This window comes from Garra rufa, chromosome 6 (assembly GCF_049309525.1).
Source record: "Garra rufa chromosome 6, GarRuf1.0, whole genome shotgun sequence".
Taxonomy (NCBI): domain Eukaryota; kingdom Metazoa; phylum Chordata; class Actinopteri; order Cypriniformes; family Cyprinidae; genus Garra; species Garra rufa.
In genome coordinates, this window is record NC_133366.1 from 13961868 (window position 1) to 13981631 (window position 19764).

A 19764-nucleotide genomic window follows, 5' to 3' on the forward strand; every position below is an offset into this window, starting at 1 on the left:
GCACAGAACATAGTTGCTAATATTCTAAGCAGTTATTAACGCATTGCATTATAAGTGTATATTATTCTAATGAAAATTACAATAATACGAACTTCAGTAAACCATATATTGTCATAGTAGTGTGTTTATTAGTCATGTTGAATGAATGAAAGCAGTTAAATCTTCCGTTTATTTAGCTGCTGCTATAGGTATTCTCTAGGTTTCTCCTTCAGGTGTTTTTGGCGTTTCAGAGAGAGAGCAACCTCTGGCCTTCGGATGAAGATTTACTGCTGATCACAGATCACCGTGCTTCACTAAAAGATACGCATGACAATAGGAGCTTCCGATTAATCTTGATTACGATTTCATTTCGATTTATTGAGCAGCCCTAGCTGGGGGTGTAAACTTTTGAACAATGAAAATGTGTACATTTTTGCTTATTTTATCTAAATATATGTATTTTTTTCATTTAGTACTGCCCTTCAGAAGATGCTTAAGTGTTTCCTAGAAGAAAAAAATAAATTAAATTTACCTTGATCTTCAAATTCAAAAAGTTTTCACCTTCTGTAATTCAATCAATGCAATATCGATTATTACAGATCAAGTAGATTGATAACCGATATTTTAAACCAATATATATGTCTGGTATAAAAATGAAAATTAATGTCAAATTTAAGAATAACAAGGGCTCTGACAAAAAGTTTTTTTTTTATGCGTTTAAGTTATTTATTTTATTTTGAAATTGATTTTGAACTGATATCGATAACCATAAAATGTTTAATATCGGCGCTGATAATCGGTCAACCCCTATTAAATACATTTTTGTTTATTATTTGTATGTAGATAAATTCACTATATGTTAGGGATGCACCGAAATGAAAATTTTTGGCCGAAACCGAAAAAGAGGAAACCAAAACCGAAACACCGAAAAAATTATGCCAATTATTAGTACCATTGCATTTATGACTATGACTGTGTATTAATCTTACTGAAATCAAGGCATTGCAATTGCATAAATTAATATTAAAGTTTCAAAGAATAAATCAATTATATTAATGTAAACAATTATTATCAATCAAGTATTATATTACTTTCATAACATATACATATATTTTACTGCCTTTGTTTAAATTGTTTAAATTTTTATAACATTATATTGTGGATCCATCAGTTCATATTTACAACTCGTACGTGTTTACGTGTTTCTCTTCCAGCAGGAGGCGCTATCAGAATGGTACACAAAGCAGCGCAGCAAATGACTTTGATACGTGCAGCGCTCATATTTATTCAATGGATAGCCTTTTGAAGTGTCATCGCAATTCTTGTCTTTCAGTCCCTACATTTAAGAGCACCTGAAATCATAATTAAGACTTTCTTAACCCCTAATAACACTGCAGTCATCAATGAAAATTAAGAGCTTTAAGACTTTCAAAAACAAACCTTACACAAAATTTGTTTCTTTTTATTTTTTTTCCCACCATGTTCAGGGCACAAGAAAAATATTAGGGGACTAAATTAATATCAGCATATGAAGTATAATCATCTCTCATTCATTGTCTCTGAGAGAATGCACGTCAGATGCTGAAAGCACTGTCAGTTTTTACTTTCACTTTAACATATTGCGCAGTTTTCACGTTGCTTGTGTGATATCCATTGGCTCACCTCCACGGTTTAAAACATAAATTGAAAATACATACGGTATCTTTAAAATATTGCGACGTAACACCAACCTAAAGCCATTGTTTTTCTCTCACTGAAAGCTACATCTGTCTCGATCTCTGCTCTCATCACTGGCTGGACGCACCACTGCAGACACACCCCCTCTTGAAATTTCGGCATTACATGTTTTGCAAATCGCTATCCATTGGTCTTTCTCAGATATACCGAAATACGTCCACACCGCAGACGTGTTGCTTCAGACAAGCACGTGCAGGCTGCAGTTTCTGTTTGCATCAACACACTGTTTCGGCCGTGTTGTTTCGGTGATAAAAATCTTTCCGCCGAAAACCGAAAATGCACTTTTGGGCCATTTTCGGCCGAAAATTTTCGGTGGCCGAATATTCGGTGCATCCCTACTATATGTTTTTCATAGCCTTTAATTGCACATTGGGCAGGCTGTAGAATAATATTTTTTTATAAATAATCGAAATAAATTAAATATTTTTTAAATGAAAATTACTATTTTTGAACAGATATAAAGTTTGGAATTTTATTTATCTGATTTATCCGATTGTTGAAGAAATATTTGACAGATTAATCCATTAAAGGTCCCATATTGCACACATTTCTGGAGGTTTATTTTAGTTGTTGATGTCCTTAAGAATATATATTTGCGGTTTGAGTGCCCAAATCCATCTCAATATATTTTTACAGCTCCTTTTTTAGGAGCTCTGTCAAAAACAGGTGGATTTTGGCCCGTCTAATTAATATTCATGAGCCTCTCTTCTGATTGGCCTGTTGTTTTCTGAGTGACGCACAGCCAGGCCAATCACAGGTAACTACGGTCATGTATGCTGTAGCCTAGCCTGCTGTGGCTTTGTGATACTCAACAGGATATTTCAGAATGATCATTAATGTTTTTTTCTTTTTCAAACACCGAATGCAGTAAGCTACATAACTGTTGCTTTAGTAAAGCCCCTTTCACAATGCGCGCTGATTCTGGAAAATTACGGGAACGAGCGCTGTGTGAACAAAAGCCAGAACCAAATGCCATAAAGGCAGTGTTGTAGTGATGATGGTCGTTACCGAGCGACTCTTCACGACGAAAAAATACGTGCAAAGTGGAATGAAGCAGCGACCAAGGAGCTCCTCACTATCAGCGCTGAAGCACAGATTGTTCAGGTTAGTTTCAGTTTAGTGAAACGTACACGTCGCATTACATCTCACATCCAAACGTCACCTGTCTTTACGGGTTGTGTGTAAAGCACACACAGATTCCGGAAAATAACTGTGAATGAACCAAATTAAACAATTCCGGAACAAATCATGGGACACATCATCTGTGTATTTTCCAGAATGGCTGTGTGAAAGAGGCTGAAGTTGACGTGCCACTGGTCTCTTATATTAACGTTGTTCGGAAGCCTGTGCAATGATGTAGTTTCGACATCTATCGACTGAACAGGGTTTTCTCGACTTGTTTTCGTGTTGTTGTTGCTTAGCAATGGAATGGACACGATGTTGTCGGAGGTTTGACAAAAGGAGGGTGGGACGGTGGTTGGTGCTCGAGGAGGTGACTGAAGGCCGTGACTGAGTAGATCGAATGTCACATTTTTACGGAAGTCACAGCGGTTTGTGAAAAGGAAGAGCTACTTTATGCAGGCTGTGTGCAGTTTACTGTGGATTGACTGTTTTGAAACTTATATGGTAGTTACATAGCCCCTAGACCTCAGTTATCATGAAAAAAGCCAGGAAATTTCGATTTTGACAATATGGGTTCTTTAATGTATGTAATTTACATAATAAAATTTCAAAATATCATGTTTGTCAAAATCTTCAAACTCCAGGTTTATATTAGTTTTTTATTCCTATATTTTTATTGTGGTCTCACACTTTTAGCTCCCTCTGTATAAAACTATGTTGCGTATTTCTCAGTGATGTTTTTTACACACTCAAACTGCATTAATAGTTGATTTATGCATTTTTAGTTGATTTATTAAAATGTTAGCAGATTAAACACATGTAAAAGTATGCTGCTGCTGTTTGTCTGATATCTTCCCTCATTCTCTGTAGGGGGGTCGGATACATGGGTAATATCTGTGGACGAGAGAGCCAAACATGACCAGCAGTTCCACAGTTTGACCCCCACACCTGCTGGCTTCATCACAGGTAATCACCACTGGTTTTCTCGCTGTGAGAAAAGTACAGAACGCTCGTTAGTTCTAATGTTTGCCAAAACACTTTAGAGTTTGATGCTGTCTGAAATGCGAGAACAAATCTGTGAGTTCTGTGCAATTGAAAATGACCACCAGCAGTGCAGTCAGTCAGACATTTCTATGCTATTATTTCTCTGTAGGATACACAGACACACAGAGATGGAGCAAATGAAGCGAAAACTGAAAAACAAAAGCAACTGCCTCTTTCCCACCATCCTGTTTTTTTTTTTAAACACATCCCCCATGCTAATAAAAATGACATGGATATTCTTCACGGCTGTTTATTAAAACCATACCACTTCCTGTTTTCCGCCTGTAAATGGGTGGATATTTACTTCCATGGTCAGACTCGCAAATGTCTTAAAGGGATAATGAAATTTTGAAGTTTATCTGCTTACCCCCAGGCCATACAAGATGTAGGTGACTTTGTTTCTTCAGTAGAACACAAACAAAGACTTTTAACTCAAAACGCTGCAGTCTGTCAGTCATATAATGGTAGTCAATGGGACCCACGGCTTTGAGAGTGGATAAAAAAAATAATATAAATACTGTTCAGTTTCTTGCACAGACTGATTGTTTCATGTGTTAAGACCTCAATGTATCGTCACGAGCCGCAGGGTTTAATTTGGTTTTGTCTGTGTATGTTTTTTTGACTCTCAAAGCCGTGGAGCCCTCGACTGCCATTATATGACTGACAGACTGCAACAGTTTGAGTTGAAAATCTTAATGCACTGCAAAAAATGCTTACTTAGATTTTTTTGTCTTGTTTCCAGCCAAAATGTCTAAAAATTCTTAAATCAAGAAGGATTTTCTAGACAAGTAAAAATTATTTTCTCATTTTCAGAAAAAATAAGTAAAAATTTAGTTTTTGCATAGAACAAGCAAGATAATCTGCCAATGGGGTAAGCAAAAAAATCTTATTTCAAACAGATAACAAGATTATTTTTCTTACCCCATTGGCAGCTTATTTTGCTTGTGTCAAGCGAAAACAGACTTAATTTTGACTTGTTTTTTTCTGAAAACAAGACAATAATTTTTACTCATCTAGAAAATTTATTAAAGAATTAGATTTTTTGGCTGGAAACGAGACATTTTTTGCAGCGCACAAACAAAGATTTTTAACTAAAACCGTTGCAGTCTGTCAGTCATATAATGGCAGTCAATGAGTTCCACGGCTTTGAGAGTCAAGAAAACATACACAGACAAAACCAAATTAAACCCTGCGGCTTGTGGCGATACATTGAGGTCTTAACACACTAAACAATCAGTCTGTGCAAGAAACTGAACAGTATTTATATCATTTTTTTACCTCCTGAGCGTAAGAAAAGCATTTTTTGCAGTGTGTTCTACTGAACAAAGCCACCTACATCTTTCACTGCAAAAAATGCTTTTCTTACTTAAATTTGTCTTGTTTCCAGCCATAATATCTAAAAATTCTTAAATCTAGATAAGTAAAAAATATTGTCTTGTTTTCAGAAAAAAAAAACAAGTCAAAATTAAGTGCATTTTTGCTAGAAACAAGCAAAATAATCTGCCAATGGGGTCAGAAAAATATTTCAATTTTCTGTTTGTAGTAAGATTTTTTTGCTTACCCCATTGGCAGATTATCTTGCTTGATCTAAGCAAAAACTCACTTAATTTTTACTTGTCTAGAAAAAAAAAAAAAATATATATATATATATTAGCTGGAAACAAGACAAAACATCTAAGTATGAAAAGCATTTTTTGCAGTGTTGATTCCCTGGGGGTAAGCAGATAAACATCAAATTTTCATTTTAGGGTAAACTATCCCTTTAAAGTGCTGTAAGAAACAGTCTGTAAAGTGTTAGCATCAGTATCAGCACCTCATCCACCGAAACGGACAAACCCTGGCTTCGCCACTGACCTATAGTAAAACCATCCCATGTTAACATTAGTCAGAAGAGCAAACATCTAATGCTTGTGTAAATGTTTGCACAACGCAGATGTTTTAAAGTTCAAATTCTGATTCCCTGTAACGTATAGCTTAGTTGTGAGTTGACAGTGTGTGACGTTAATAGAATCACTGAGAAAAACCAGAGAAGGAAACAGATCCGGGTGTGGTGTCGATTTCCACATGACATGTCTAGAAAGGGTAATTTCTCTGTCATCTCTGCTGATGCTGTTAGTTTCTAATCTCTAGTGGAAGCTTTGACATGTTTGTTCATGGTATAGAAAGCCATCTTTCTCCCTTTTCTCTCTTTGCCAGTCTGAAGATTCTGGAATGTACATTGAAATATACAGCCAAGCCCGAAATTATTCATACCCCTGTCAAATTCTGACTTAGTTACTTTTATTCAACCAGCAAGTTTTTTTTTTTTTTTTTTGACTGGAAATGACACAGGCTTCTCCCAAAAGATAATAAGACGATGTACAAGAGGCATCGTTGTGGAAAAAAAATATTTCTCATCTTTTATTTACATTTGAACAAAAAGTGGCATGTCCAAAATTATTCATACCCTTTTGCAAACTGTCACAGTCTATTGGAAAATCCAAAGTTCTATACCATTCCAAATAGTCCAAGCTGTTCTAAAGCATCCTAATTACCCCGACTCATTGGGAACAGTTGTTTTTATCAACTCAACAGGTGAAAAACAGAAGCTCTCTGCTGTTGGTTTGTGGACAGTCATGGCTAAGTCACGACAAAGACCCAAAACACACAGCAAAAGTGGTAAAGAAGTGGTTAGCAGACAAAAACATTGACGTTTTGCGGTGACCCAGCCAGAGTCCTGACTTAAATCCAATTGAGGAGGGAGCTAAAGATCAGGGTGATGGCAAGAAGACCCTCCAACCTGAAAGAGTTGGAGCTCATTGCTAAAGATGAATGGGCAAAAATACCAGTGGAGACATGCAAAAAGCTGGTCAGCAATTATAGGAAGCGTTGGATTGCTGTAATAGCCAATAAAGGCTTTTCTATTGATTATTGAGAAGGGTGTGAATAATTTTGGACATGCTACTTTTTGTTCAAATGTGAATAAAAGCTGAAAAATATTATTTTCCACAATGATGCCTCTTGTACATCGTCTTATTATCTTTTGGGAGAAGCCCGTGTCATTTCCGGTCACAAAAAAACTTGCGGGTTGAATAAAAGTAACTTTAAGTAAGAACTTGTCAGGGGTATGACTAATTTCGGGCTTGACTGTATGTTCAAAGTACACAAAAACCCTTCATGATCTCTTTGTACTATCATAGATAGATGAGAAATTAACCTCCAAAGGGCTAATCAAAATCACAAGATGCAAACTGTAAAGCCAGCTTGTCCCAGCTGGACTTTGGACATCTCCTGAAGAGATGGTACTTGTGGGTTTCCTGTTGACCAGAGCATCTGAAAGAGCCTCTTTGTGTTGTCTGAAGGACGGCTGAAGCTGTGAGTGGCCCACAGTCAGGCAGGCATGGAGAGGGAGTCTGTTTTTGGCTCTGAGGGTATAAAGGCGTTCTGTGTGTGCGCGCCGAGGAAGACACCTGTTATCGAGAGGAAAAGTGTTTAGAGGAAGGTGAAAATGTCGTTGAGTGTGCTACATCATTTTGATTTTAACATGGCTGAGGCACAACCTCACATCGCTCATTGCTTTGTGTTGGTTTGTAGGTTGTAGCATTGCTGTGGCATTTTTAGTTGACACTGGGCTAAGATTGTGGTATAATCAACCATAGAAAAACTGTAGTTGGCTGCTTTACATGTTTTTTTTTTGTGTTTAGCAGCAGTATAGGCTGTCATAAGAGCAGGAAATCGGTTTGATAGGTTAGATAACATGCGCACACTGACTCAGCTTTCCTTTTTTGCTCAAGCTGTAGCTGGCAGATCACTTGCTCTGGAGGCCAATGTCACTCAAGTGCAGTCAATAAACCCTTAACATGTTTGTTGACAAGATGGTTTAAATAGGGTTACGTAACTTTTAATTATGTTATCACTGTTTTTACTAGCATACTAAAGCAATTACATCATTTTAATGTCATAAAACTATTTGCACCACATTAATTTTGAGTTGTGGGGTATACTGTAGTGTTTTGTTCATTTATACCATACCGTGTGTTTGTTTATACATTTATATGCATATTCATTTTTTCTCCTTTCTCTCTCTCTCTTTAGGTGACCAGGCAAGGAATTTCTTTCTGCAGTCAGGTTTACCTGCCCCCATCCTTGCCCAGATATGGTACGCAGTTCCTATAAAACATATTCATTTATAATTAAGCACACCACTTTTTAATAATCCAATATGTGTTACTGACCTGAATAAGATATTTCACATAAAAGATATTTACATGTAGTCCACAAAAGAAAATAATATTTCAAAGGTTTACATACGCTTGATTCTTAATACTGTGTTGTTACCTGAATGATCCATAGCTGTCTTTTTGTTTAGTGGTAGTTGTTCATGAGTCCCTTGTTTGTCCTGAACAATTAAACTGTCCGCTGTTCTTCAGAAAAATCCTTCAGGTCCCACAAATTATTTGGTTTTTCAACATTTTTGTGTATTTGAACCCTTTCCAACAATGACTGAATGATTTTGAGATCCATATTATAACAACTGAGGTCTCATATGAAACTAGAACAGAAGATTCAAACGCTCATTTATGCTCCAGAAGGAAAAACTATGCATTTAGAGCCGGGGGTTAAAACTTTTAGAATTGTAAGATCAGGGTAAATTTAACTTCTTTTGTCTTCTGGGAAAAATGTAACTAGCTTCTGAATAGTCTCACATAGCCAGACCTTCAGACTGACGGCTGAAGGTCTGGAATTCATGGCAGCTTTCATTGGCCTAAGCCGTTTGATCGACATGTCAAACAACCAATCACAGTTCGTTTCGTTCAGCGTCACTTTTTGGTGCGTGGAAATGCCGCCACAACAACAGACTGGCATGCAACAAGTCAGTCATTGAAATAACAGCATCGAAAGTTAAATAAGAAGAGGGAGAACAAGCAGTAAGTCAGTAATTTGTTCGCGAACGTTGCAAATGTGTGTAACAACAATGGCGTCTGCATAAGCACATTTTAGCAAAACGCAGAGTAAATCACTCTGCGCTTTGTTTCCTGGTGGACTGAAAATAAATGCGACACTCACGTCTCCCAGAAATCCGGTCAAATTCAACGAATCAGATGACGACTTCGACATTCCTGAAGTGTTTCCAGTGAAGTGTACCAAATGCATCAGACGTTTAGCCAACGTTCCGTGGTTGTGACATCTGAGGCTGAGACTAGCTTCTGAAGGGCAGTACTAAATGAAAAAAAATATGATATTTAGGCAAAATAAGACAAATGTACACATCTTTATTCTGTTCAAAAGTTCACACCCCTCTCTCTTGATGCATGGTTTTTCCTTCTGAAACATCAGTGAGCATTTGAACCTTCTGTGATAGTTTCATATGAGTCCCTCAGTTGTCCTCAGTGTGAAAAGATGGATCTCAAAATCATACAGTCATTGTTAGAAAGGGTTCAAATACACAAAAATGCTGAAAAACCAAAGAATTTGTGGGACCTGAAGGATTTTGCAGTTTAACTGTTCAGGACAAACAAAGGACTCATGAACAGCTATCACCAAACAAAACAAAACATAGCTAAGGATCATTCAGGTAACAACACAGTATTAAGAACCAAGCATATGTAAACTTTGGAACGGGGTAATTTTTTATAAATGTAACTATTATTTTCTCTTGTGGACTATATGTAAATATATTTTATGTGAAATATCTTGTTCAGGTCCTCTGATTTTGGTAAAATAATTGACATTTTGCAGATTCTGCAAGGTGTATGTAAACTTTTGACCTCAACTGTATATCTGAAAACTGACGGTGTAGCGGGTTGCAAATCCTACATGATACTGATGATAGTTAACACGTTTTCTGTCACTGAAAAAGATATTCTGTCTATGCTTTGCAGGGCTCTTGCCGACATGAACAACGATGGGAAGATGGACATGCATGAATTTTCCATCGCAATGAAGCTAATTAAATTGAAGCTGCAGGGTCACCCCCTCCCTCCTTCACTGCCCCCCTCCATGAAGCAGCCACCTCTCTCCATACCCCCACAGCCACCTTTTGGTAAAAACACTTGTTATTATCGATTCTGGGTCCCTTATATAATGTTACAATTAAATAAAATGAAATTAAATTCAGTACATCAAGCATACCTCATCTGTCTCACCATTTATTTATTTATTTGATCACCCTCTGCAGGGATACCCAGTATGGCCGCAATGCCAGGCCTCCCAGCAGTGCCGCCCATGCCCCTGCCCCCTCTGCCTCCGGGAGTGCCGGGAGTAGGTGTGTCTCCACCCCTGGTAGCATCAGTGACCCCAGCCGTACCATCCCTTGCTAATGGAGCACCCGCTATGATACAACCCATGAGTGGATTCTCACATCCAGGTATTGTAAACACACTCACACTACCCAGACCAGCTTATACAGTTTGTTTACTTTGGCAGGATAATTTATGATTGTTTGTCTCTGTCCCTCAGCTGCTGCACTCAACAAAACCTCTTCGTTCAATCGTTCCAGCATCAAGCTACAGAAGGGCCAGTCTGTAGAGGTGCCCAGGTACAGAAACACGCACTGTATTCACAGAAATTTTATACATGTTTAAAAAGCACCTATTATTAATTTACCTTTCCTTTAGTGCGTAATATGTGACCCTGGACCACAAAGTCTTAAAGGGATGGTTCGGAGTAGATTTGACTTCATTGCTATGCACTCCGAAGCCCATGTAAATACCCTATCTGAAGTTTTTATTTTTTTACCTTAGTCGAACATTGAGGGAGATATCATGAGTTTTTCGAATGGCTTGCTACAGCCGTACATGGTACATGTGATGTATCTCGTAAATTGCACCACTAAACGTGCAAGTAATCTTACCAAACTTCTACAGTAGTGTAAATAGGGTATGTACTCACAAAACGCTGCATCGGAAAATTTGTAAGTCCACCATGAGTGTTTTAAAAACAACTGTTACCCGATCACTACTAGTCTCAAAAACTACAAGTCGACGTCACTTCCCTGGTTTGGGAAAAGTCCACCTACAAGTTGACATGCACACAAAAACTAAAAAAACTAAAAAAAAAACTTCGGATGGGGTATTTACATGGGCTTCGGAGTGCATAGCAATGAAGTCAAATCTACTCCGAACCATCGCTTTAAGTAGCACGGGTGTATTTATAGCTATGGGTCAAAATGATCAATTTTTCTTTAATGGCAAAAATCATTAGGACATTAAGTAAAGATCATGTTCCATGAAGATATTTCCTTCCATAAATATATTAAAACTCAATTTTTGATTAGTAATATGCATTGCTAAGAACTTAATTTGGACAACTTTAATCCCTCAGATTGCAGATTTTCAAATGGTTGTATCTCGTCCAGATTTTGTCCTATCCTAACAAACTGTACATCAATGGAAAGCTTTAATTCATTTTTTCAAGTGATTTATAAATCTCAGTTTTTAAAAAAAACTGACCCTTATGACTGGTTTCGTGGTCCAGGGTCACATATAGATGTTTGTGCATTTAAACAGTCTGCAGAAAACACTTGCCTGCCTGAAATGCCTTGATTGTAAGTCATGTCATTATTTCCATCATTTAGCTACGTCAAAAAGGAATGTGATTCAGCCAGAGGGTGAATAGAGGTGCTTAAGCAGTGTACAGTTTGGGAAAAAATGTGTTTATGAACTGTGAATCAATTTTAGCAGGGCCCAAAAATACAATTATGGACTTGTAAATGAGCATAATATAGCCACTTTAACACACACATTGTCTCTTTAGTGCTCCGGCTGCTCCTCCGCCCACTGACTGGGCCGTGCCTCAGTCCTCTCGGCTCAAGTACCGCCAACTCTTCAACAGCCATGACAAAATGATGAGTGGATATCTCACAGGTATGTTGTCCATCAAACAAAGCATGATGCATAAACATCAGGCAGTGAAACACTGTGTATTTTTTGTTGTTGTTCAGCTATGCATAGCCTCACCCACATCTAATTTAATTGCTACATAGCTGTAAATTTTAAAGTTTTTTTCAAATTTGCTTTAGTACTACTTTCAGATGCATTTCTGTTTCTTTGTAATAATCTAGTTTTTAATTGAATGCGTTTGCAAAGCTCAAAGCTCTCGTGATGAGTGACAGTGGTTACTCAGTGCAGCTTAGAGGAAACAGAGGTTGCTGATTCAACAAATTCAACTCTTTCTTTCACTTCTGCCCCCTCTCTCTTTTTCTTTCTTTTCTGCTTCAGGTCCACAAGCCAGAACTATTCTAATGCAGTCCAGTCTACCGCAGGCCCAGCTGGCCACCATCTGGTGCGGATCCAACACATTTTTCTAATTGTCTCTCTGTCTCGTGTTTAAACTCAAACAAATCTCCCGAGTTTGGAGATTGTTGGAGCCTAAACATGAGGATTGGTATCTGGTTATTGTTATGAGTACATCCGACTATTGTTTTGATTTCTTTTAGCGTGCTGTTTTGGGATTTTTGTATTGCCTACGGTCCTGTTTATACTTGATGTTAATACCGGATTGTAAGTGATCTGGTGTCATGTGGAAAGGCAAGATAAATAGCTGTTCTGACATCCACTTGTTTGTCTATTTAGGAACCTGTCGGATATAGACCAGGACGGAAAGTTGACTGCAGAAGAGTTTATTCTGGCCATGCACTTAATCGACATGGCCATGTCTGGTCTGCCTCTTCCCCCTTTACTGCCCCCTGACCTCATACCTCCAACATTCAGGTAAGATGGCATCTGCTGATGACAAACAGCTATATGTGACCCATGATTCGGAATGCACACAGTCTAATTTTAGAACTTCAAAAAAATGACAGTATAGGGCAAATTTGAGGTTTTCGCAAAAATTAGTTTATTAAGCCTTCTTCTAGCGATTCCTAATGCTCCAAATACTAATTAAACATTTGAAATGATCTTTATTTGTATGTTTTCTGAGAGGAGTACCTTTTCTCTGCTCACTTCAGCTGCTTCTCACCACAAGTTGTAGGTCTATTGTTGCAAAGCGCAGCATTCCAGCTTTGTGAATATTCATATTGAATTCTTGATGACATGCCAGTGAAATCTGATTTTCAAACCCATGCTGATAAAAACAAAACAATCACGCTGACATTCGCAAAGCGTGTGCATAAGACGCGCCACTCCGAGAGCACGCAATCTCCCTATAAAGTATATTATTGCGAAATATGTCTTGGCGAGATTCACACGAACATAATCTGTTATGTCTTACATGACTGTTTAGTTAATGGTTTGCAAAAAATCTGATGTGTAACATTATATTAGATCCATGCATTGCAGTAGGTCTTAATATAGATCTGTCTCGATGTTAGTCAAACCTTAAAAGAAAAGATGGAATCACTTGCTGCTCTTGGATAAACTACAGTTTATTTGCATCTTTGTTTTTTTTTTAATAACAAAGATAAAATAAAAAAACAGCTAGCTTTTTTAAGAAAAGAATTGGAGAAAAATATACAACGTTGCTTAATGATTTTGTTTTGGAGTCTTCAGAAAACTTAAACTCAATTTTCTCAAAATCAACTCTGCTGACTCTGTCGTTCAAACAGCTGTAGCTCAGGCATTTTTGTCCGATTCCAATGAGTCATATATCATATGAAGATATTTTAATGGATGTGAAAATAAAAAGACTCATTTTTGAAAATGTGCTTATTCCAACTCATTTTGCAAGCATAGGTCACATATTTTGCCAATTACAAGCTTTCATGCCTCAGAATTATCTGCCAATTTAGTTGAAAGTTAGAGTTAAAAGAACTATTATACCAGGGTTTGTACAAGGTGCTTAAAGTGCTTGAAGTACTTGAATTTGACATTTTGAAATTTAAGGCCTGGAAAACCCTTGAAAATAGCAACATTCCTGAAGAGGTACTTGAAAAGTGCTTGAATTATTGAAATGCAGTGTATCTACGAAATAAGTGTTTCATTTTTTTCAATAAGCGCATATATTTTCACACAAAATTCACACAATTTCAAAAAACATTTTTTCTGCTTTTTTCAGTTAATGTAACTAGTGAGCTAAGCCAGTAGTGGTACCGACAGTGTCGTGTAAACATGGCTGAAGACATTTACAAGTAATTTACGCTGGAACCGCTCTGATTGATTCAAACTCCTGACTTCGATCGTTCATTTTAAGCGATTCACTAGCAAAAACCTAATCAAATTAAAAGAACCATTGTAGATTTTTGACATCACTTTTAATGATTTTTAAAAGCATGTATGGTTATGGGTGAAACTGATCTTTTCGACACTCAGTTAAAATCAGTTAAACCATTTAGTTACAAAATGATTCACTGTTTGGAAGCCTTCCAGTCAAATGATTTATGAACCCACTCATGAATCATTCGATTAAGATTGGAACTTTGGAGCGCAGAGAGCAAATCATCTTGATTTAGAGCGGGTTTGTGAGTCATTTGATTTAGTTTGGAACTTTGCGTATCATTTTATTATATTTTTATTTATCTATTTATCTTTTTTTTTTTTTTTTGAATTTTAAAGATAAGTCATTGATAAGTGAGATCTCTGATTAGTAGTGCTTGAAAGTCTTTGAAAGTCCTGGATTTGAATTTTACAGTATCTGTACGAACCCTGTTATTCTAACAATGCAAACAGTTACATGTTCAGGATGTAATTCTTTCCTGTTTGTGTAGGAGAATGCGTTCTGGTAGTGGAGTGTCTGTGACCAGTATGCACTCGACAGACCTACGGTCTCAGGATGAACCTGAGGAAGAGGAAAAAGAGGCTGAGAAAAAACTTCCAGGTCAGAAGACATGAGTAAATCCTAATCAGTTCATAAATGAAACTCAGCTCACTCACTGATAAAATATTTGTGGTTTCAGATGGCAAGTATAGACAAGAAAAAGCCCTCTTTGCAGAGTTTTTAAGTGGATTTAGCGCTTACATTTACATCTTGCAGTGCAATTTGTAATACATTTACATCTTGCAGTGCAATTTGTAATTTGCAATCTGACACCACTTACATTTGTGACCCTGGACCACAAAACCAGTCATAAGGTTAAATTGTACAAAACTGAGATGTATATATAATATGAAAGCTCAGAAAATAAGCTTTCTATTGATGTATGGTTTGTTAGGATAGTACAATATTTGGCTGAGATACATCTATTTGAAAATTTGGAATCTGAGGGTGCAAAAAAATCAAAATCCTGAGAAAATCCCCTTTAAAGTTGTCCAAATTCGTTTCTTAACAATGCATATTACTAATCAAAAATTACATTTTGATACATTTACAGTAGGAATTTTACAAAAAATCTTCATGGAACATGATCTTTACTTAATTTCCTAATGATTTTTGGCATAAAAGAAAAATCAATAATTTTGACCCATGCAATGTATTTTTGGCTATTGCTACAAACATACCCCAGCGACTTAAGACTGGTTTTGTGGTCCGGGGTCACATATTACCAGAAAGACTACATTAATTGTAAATGTTCTACCATTTACAGATTTTTAAGTGCTTTTTAAGTGCTTTTCCTTATTTTTGCTTATAGAATACCAGGTTTCTGGTTACTTTTACCAACTAAACTGTATGTTTTCCCAAAACATACTCACTGTATATAATGCTAATAGAGAACAGACATGAAGAAAATGGTTAAAATAAGTTTTAAAGCTCCCTTCTCAAAATTAAGCACCCTGAGAGAAATGTGACTGAAGGTTTGGGTAATTCAGTGGAGTTATTCGTGAGATAGTGTTCTTTTAATTGACCAGATCACAAGACATAATAAAAGTAAATCCCAACCTGTCAAAATGATAGTTTGTTTTGTTTGCCGTGCAACTTTTTACAGTTGAGGTTAAAAGTTGAAATCACCCTTTCAGAATCTGCAAAATGTTCTTTTTTTTTTTTTAACAAAATAAGAGGGATCATTCAAAATGCATGTTATTGTTTTAGTACTGACCTGAATTAGATATTTTACATAAAAAATCTTTACATATAGTCCACAAGAGAAAATCATTTGAATTTATAAAAATGTACTTATGCTTGATTTGTAATACTGTGTTGTTACCTGAATGATCCACAGCTGTTTTTTTGTTTGTTTGTTTGTTTGTTTGTTTGTTTAGTAATAGTTCATTAATCCCTTGTTTGTCCTGAACAGTTAAACTGCTGTTCTTCAGAAAAATCCTTTAGGTCCCACAAATTCTTTGCTTTTTCATCATTTTTGTCTATTTGAACCCTTTTCAACAATGACTGTATGATTTTGAGATCCATCTTTTCACACTGAGGACAACTGAGGGACTCATATGCAACTATTACAGAAGGTCCAAACACTCACTGATGCTCCAGAAGGAAAAACTAATGTATTAAAACCCGGGGGTGTAAACATTTTGAATTTGAAGATCAGGGTAAATTTAACTTATTTTGTCTTCTAGGAAACGTCTTCCGTAGCCTCTGAAGGGCAGTACTAAATATGATATTTAGGCAAAAAAAGAAAAATGTACACATCTTCATTTTGTTTAAAAGTTTACACCCCCGGCTCTTAATGCATAGTTTTTCCTTCTGAAGCATCAGTGAGTATTTAAACCTTCTGTAATAGTTGTGTATGAGTTCCTCTGTTGTCCTCAGTGTGAATAGATGGATCTTATAATCAGACAGTCATTGTTGGAAAGCGTTCAAATACACAAAAATGCTGGAAAACCAAAGAATTTGTGGAACCTGAAGCAGGCATTTCTTGCGCAGTTGTTTATGGTTAACAAAAATGCATTAACATTTTCATTGAATGTGGTCAGAAAACCTCTGAAACTGGTCTCTGTTTGTGTGTATTTACATATGGCTGTATTACCAAAAACACATTCTTGCTAGATGTAAAAGAGGTCCAAAGGTTGCTACTATGTTTTAAATGTAAAAGTCTGACTTAAAATGTTTGCCGTCCTTCCCCTCAGTCACATTCGAGGATAAGAAACGAGAGAACTTTGAGCGTGGAAACCTAGAGCTGGAGAAACGTCGACAGGCGCTGCTGGAGCAACAAAGGAAAGAACAGGAGCGACTGGCTGCGTTGGAGAAAGAGGAGCAGGAGAGGAAGGAGAGAGAACGACTGGAGCTGGAGAGACGCAGACAGCAGGAGCTGGACAAACAACTGGAGAGACAGAGAGAGCTGGAGCGACAGAGAGAGGAGGAGAGACGCAAGGAGATCGAGAGAAGAGAGGTGACTTCAAAAATTCTCTGAGATCAGTGTGTTAAACAATGTTAGCATTATTTGTAACTTCTTGAGTGTGTTGTGTGTGAAGGCTGCTAAGCGGGAGCTGGAACGTCAGCGGCAGTTGGAATGGGAGAGGACGCGCAGACAGGAACTGCTCACCCAGAGAAACAGAGAGCAGGAGAACATTGTCCTGCTCAAAGCACGCAAGAAAACACTCGAGTTTGAACTGGAGGCTCTGGTACGTGCTCTTCTCTACACTCTACACATGTTTTAAGGCAAGTCTAAAGCAACAATGCATGAAAAGCAAGCTTTTTCTTGTAGGTTCTTGCCTTAACAGATTTAAATGTATAAGATGGGTCCTACATAAGATATAATCACATTAATAAGTCAGTTAAAAAAGACATGCAGACTCATTTTAAAGCTGACTTTTGTGATTTCTGCACTGTCAGCAGCACCGAACAGAATTGTAATCAGTTTGAGTGGCCTCATGTGCATAATTAACCGAAGTTAATCCGGTGCTGAGTTTAATAGTTTGACATCTGTTGTTCTTTCTGCCTCTTCTCTAGAATGATAAGAAGTCACAGTTGGAGGGCAAACTGCAGGACATTCGTTTTCGTCTCTCGGCGCAGAGGCACGAGATCGAGAGCACCAATAAGACACGAGAGCTACGCATCGCTGAGATCACCAGCCTGCAACAACAGCTGCAGGTGTGCACTTCTTCCCTTTTCTTCTTCCTCAATAGCCTCATACAGAAGCATCATCAGTGTCCTTTCAGCATTTGCATCATTTGAATTAGTCTCTCCTCTCCAGTTTGGGGTGTTTTTTGAGTGTGCGAAAGAGAAGAGTGAGTTTAAACCACTTATGAACGGAGACTTTAGACGATACATATCTTGTTTATCTGCATACGCTGCCATTCAAAAATTTGGGCTCAGTAAGATTTTTTTATGTTTTTTCTGCTTAAGGCATTTATTTGATTAAAAATACAAAAAAACTGTAATTTTATTGTAAAATATTATTGCAATTTAAAATAACAGTTTTCTATTTTTGTATATTTAAAATTAGAATTTATTCCTGTGATGGAAAGCAAAATTTTCAGCATCGTTACTCCAGTCTTCAGTGTCAGATGATCCTTCAGAAATCATTCTAAAATGCTAATTTATTATCAATGTTGGAAACAGTTGTGCTGCTTAATATTATTTTTGGAACCTGTGTTACTTTTTTCAGGATTCTTTGAATAAAACGTTTAAAAGAAAAGCATTTTTTAAAAATTGAAATATTTTCTGACAATATACACTACCGCTCAAAGTTTGAGGTCAGTAATTTTTTTCTTTCTTTGAAAGAAATTAATACTTTTATTCAGCAAGAGTGTGTTAAATGATAAAAAGTGAAACTAAAGACTTACATTATTGGAAAAGATTTCTATTTTGAATAAATGCTGCTCTTTTTACCTTTTTAATCATCAAAGAATCCTAGAAAAGTATCACAGGTTTCAAAAAAATGAAGCAGCACAACTGTTTCCAACATTATTAATAAATCGGCATATTAGTATGATTTCTCAAGGATCGTGTGACATTGAAGACTGAAGTAATGGCTGATTTAAATTCAGCTTTGCATCACAGAAATAAATTCTATTTTGAAGTATATTAAAATAGAAAACTGTTATTTTAAATTGCAATAATATTTTTTTTGTACTTTTGTTTAAAAAATTGAACTTTTGGTCTGCATAAGAGATTAAAAATCGTGCTGATCCCAAACTTTTTAAATACAAAATAAGATAACATTTTCAAGTTGCTCTGTACATAAGTGTTTTAAAGTAATCTGAATATTTCTTGTCTTTACTCTCTCTTTTGTCTCCCATTAGGAGTCCCAGCAGTGGTTGAGTCGGTTGATTCCTGATAAACAGTGTCTGAATGACCAGCTGAAGCAGGTTCAGCAAAACAGTCTGCACAGTAAGAACATTTTTCACAACTGCTTTAAAGATCCAGGCCAATTTTCTGGTTAGATACTATCACACTAAACATAAAATGGACATTTTAGTCTGTTTCACATTGGAATTTGATTGGAGAGAAGGTTTATTCCAGACTTTTCAATGTTTACCAGCAAATACAGATTAACTTAAACATACTTTGTATCTTTTCTCCCTCTGTCGCACATTTTAGTATTTTCATAATGTCTTTCTCTGTTTAGTTTCTATAAATTAGCTAGGATTAAAAGTGAAGATCAGCCCAACATGTCTTTGTTTTGCAAACCGGTTGAAGTTCAGGTCAATCAGATCAAGGTGTGTTCAGAATTCTCACCCTTAACGCGCCCACTTAAAGCATTTCTAACGCTTAAACAGTGAACTATAATTACTGTAATCTGTAAAAGGAGTTGCTGACTGGTCATATCTAGTACAGCAGGAACAATTTTACAAACTACAGTTGAGCTGATTGATCACAAAAACAACACCTTAGGTTGCAAAGGCATGAAAACAGTCATAAACTAGTCAAAGGTTTTGAACAGTAAGATTTACTTTTTTTTTTTTTTAAGTAGTCTCTTCTGCTTACCAAGCCTGCATTTATTTGACCCAAAGTACAGCAAAAATGTTTCTATTTCAGATGAATGCTGTTCTTCTGAACTTTCTGTTTATCAAAGGAACCTAAAAAAAATCTGCTCAGCTGTTTTCAACATATTAATAATAATAGTAAATGTTTTTTGAGCAGAAAATCAGAACATTAGAATGCTTTCTGATCATGTGACTGGAGTAATGATGC

General features: G+C 36.6%; 1 protein-coding gene across 5 annotated transcripts in view; it reads left to right on the top strand.

Moving 5' to 3' along the window:
• Nucleotides 1–19764, top strand: part of itsn1 (intersectin 1 (SH3 domain protein)) — a 66023-nt gene that overhangs the window by 15179 nt on the left and 31080 nt on the right. For all 5 annotated transcript variants that reach the window (XM_073843047.1, XM_073843048.1, XM_073843049.1 and 2 more), the window contains exons 3-15: nt 3709–3804; nt 7957–8020; nt 9744–9904; nt 10040–10228; nt 10321–10399; nt 11617–11726; nt 12081–12144; nt 12435–12572; nt 14507–14616; nt 16755–17017; nt 17100–17249; nt 17578–17718; nt 18873–18960. In XM_073843047.1, the coding sequence (XP_073699148.1) occupies nt 3709–3804; nt 7957–8020; nt 9744–9904; nt 10040–10228; nt 10321–10399; nt 11617–11726; nt 12081–12144; nt 12435–12572; nt 14507–14616; nt 16755–17017; nt 17100–17249; nt 17578–17718; nt 18873–18960 (1653 nt within the window). The remainder of the gene's footprint in view (nt 1–3708; nt 3805–7956; nt 8021–9743; nt 9905–10039; nt 10229–10320; nt 10400–11616; nt 11727–12080; nt 12145–12434; nt 12573–14506; nt 14617–16754; nt 17018–17099; nt 17250–17577; nt 17719–18872; nt 18961–19764) is intronic.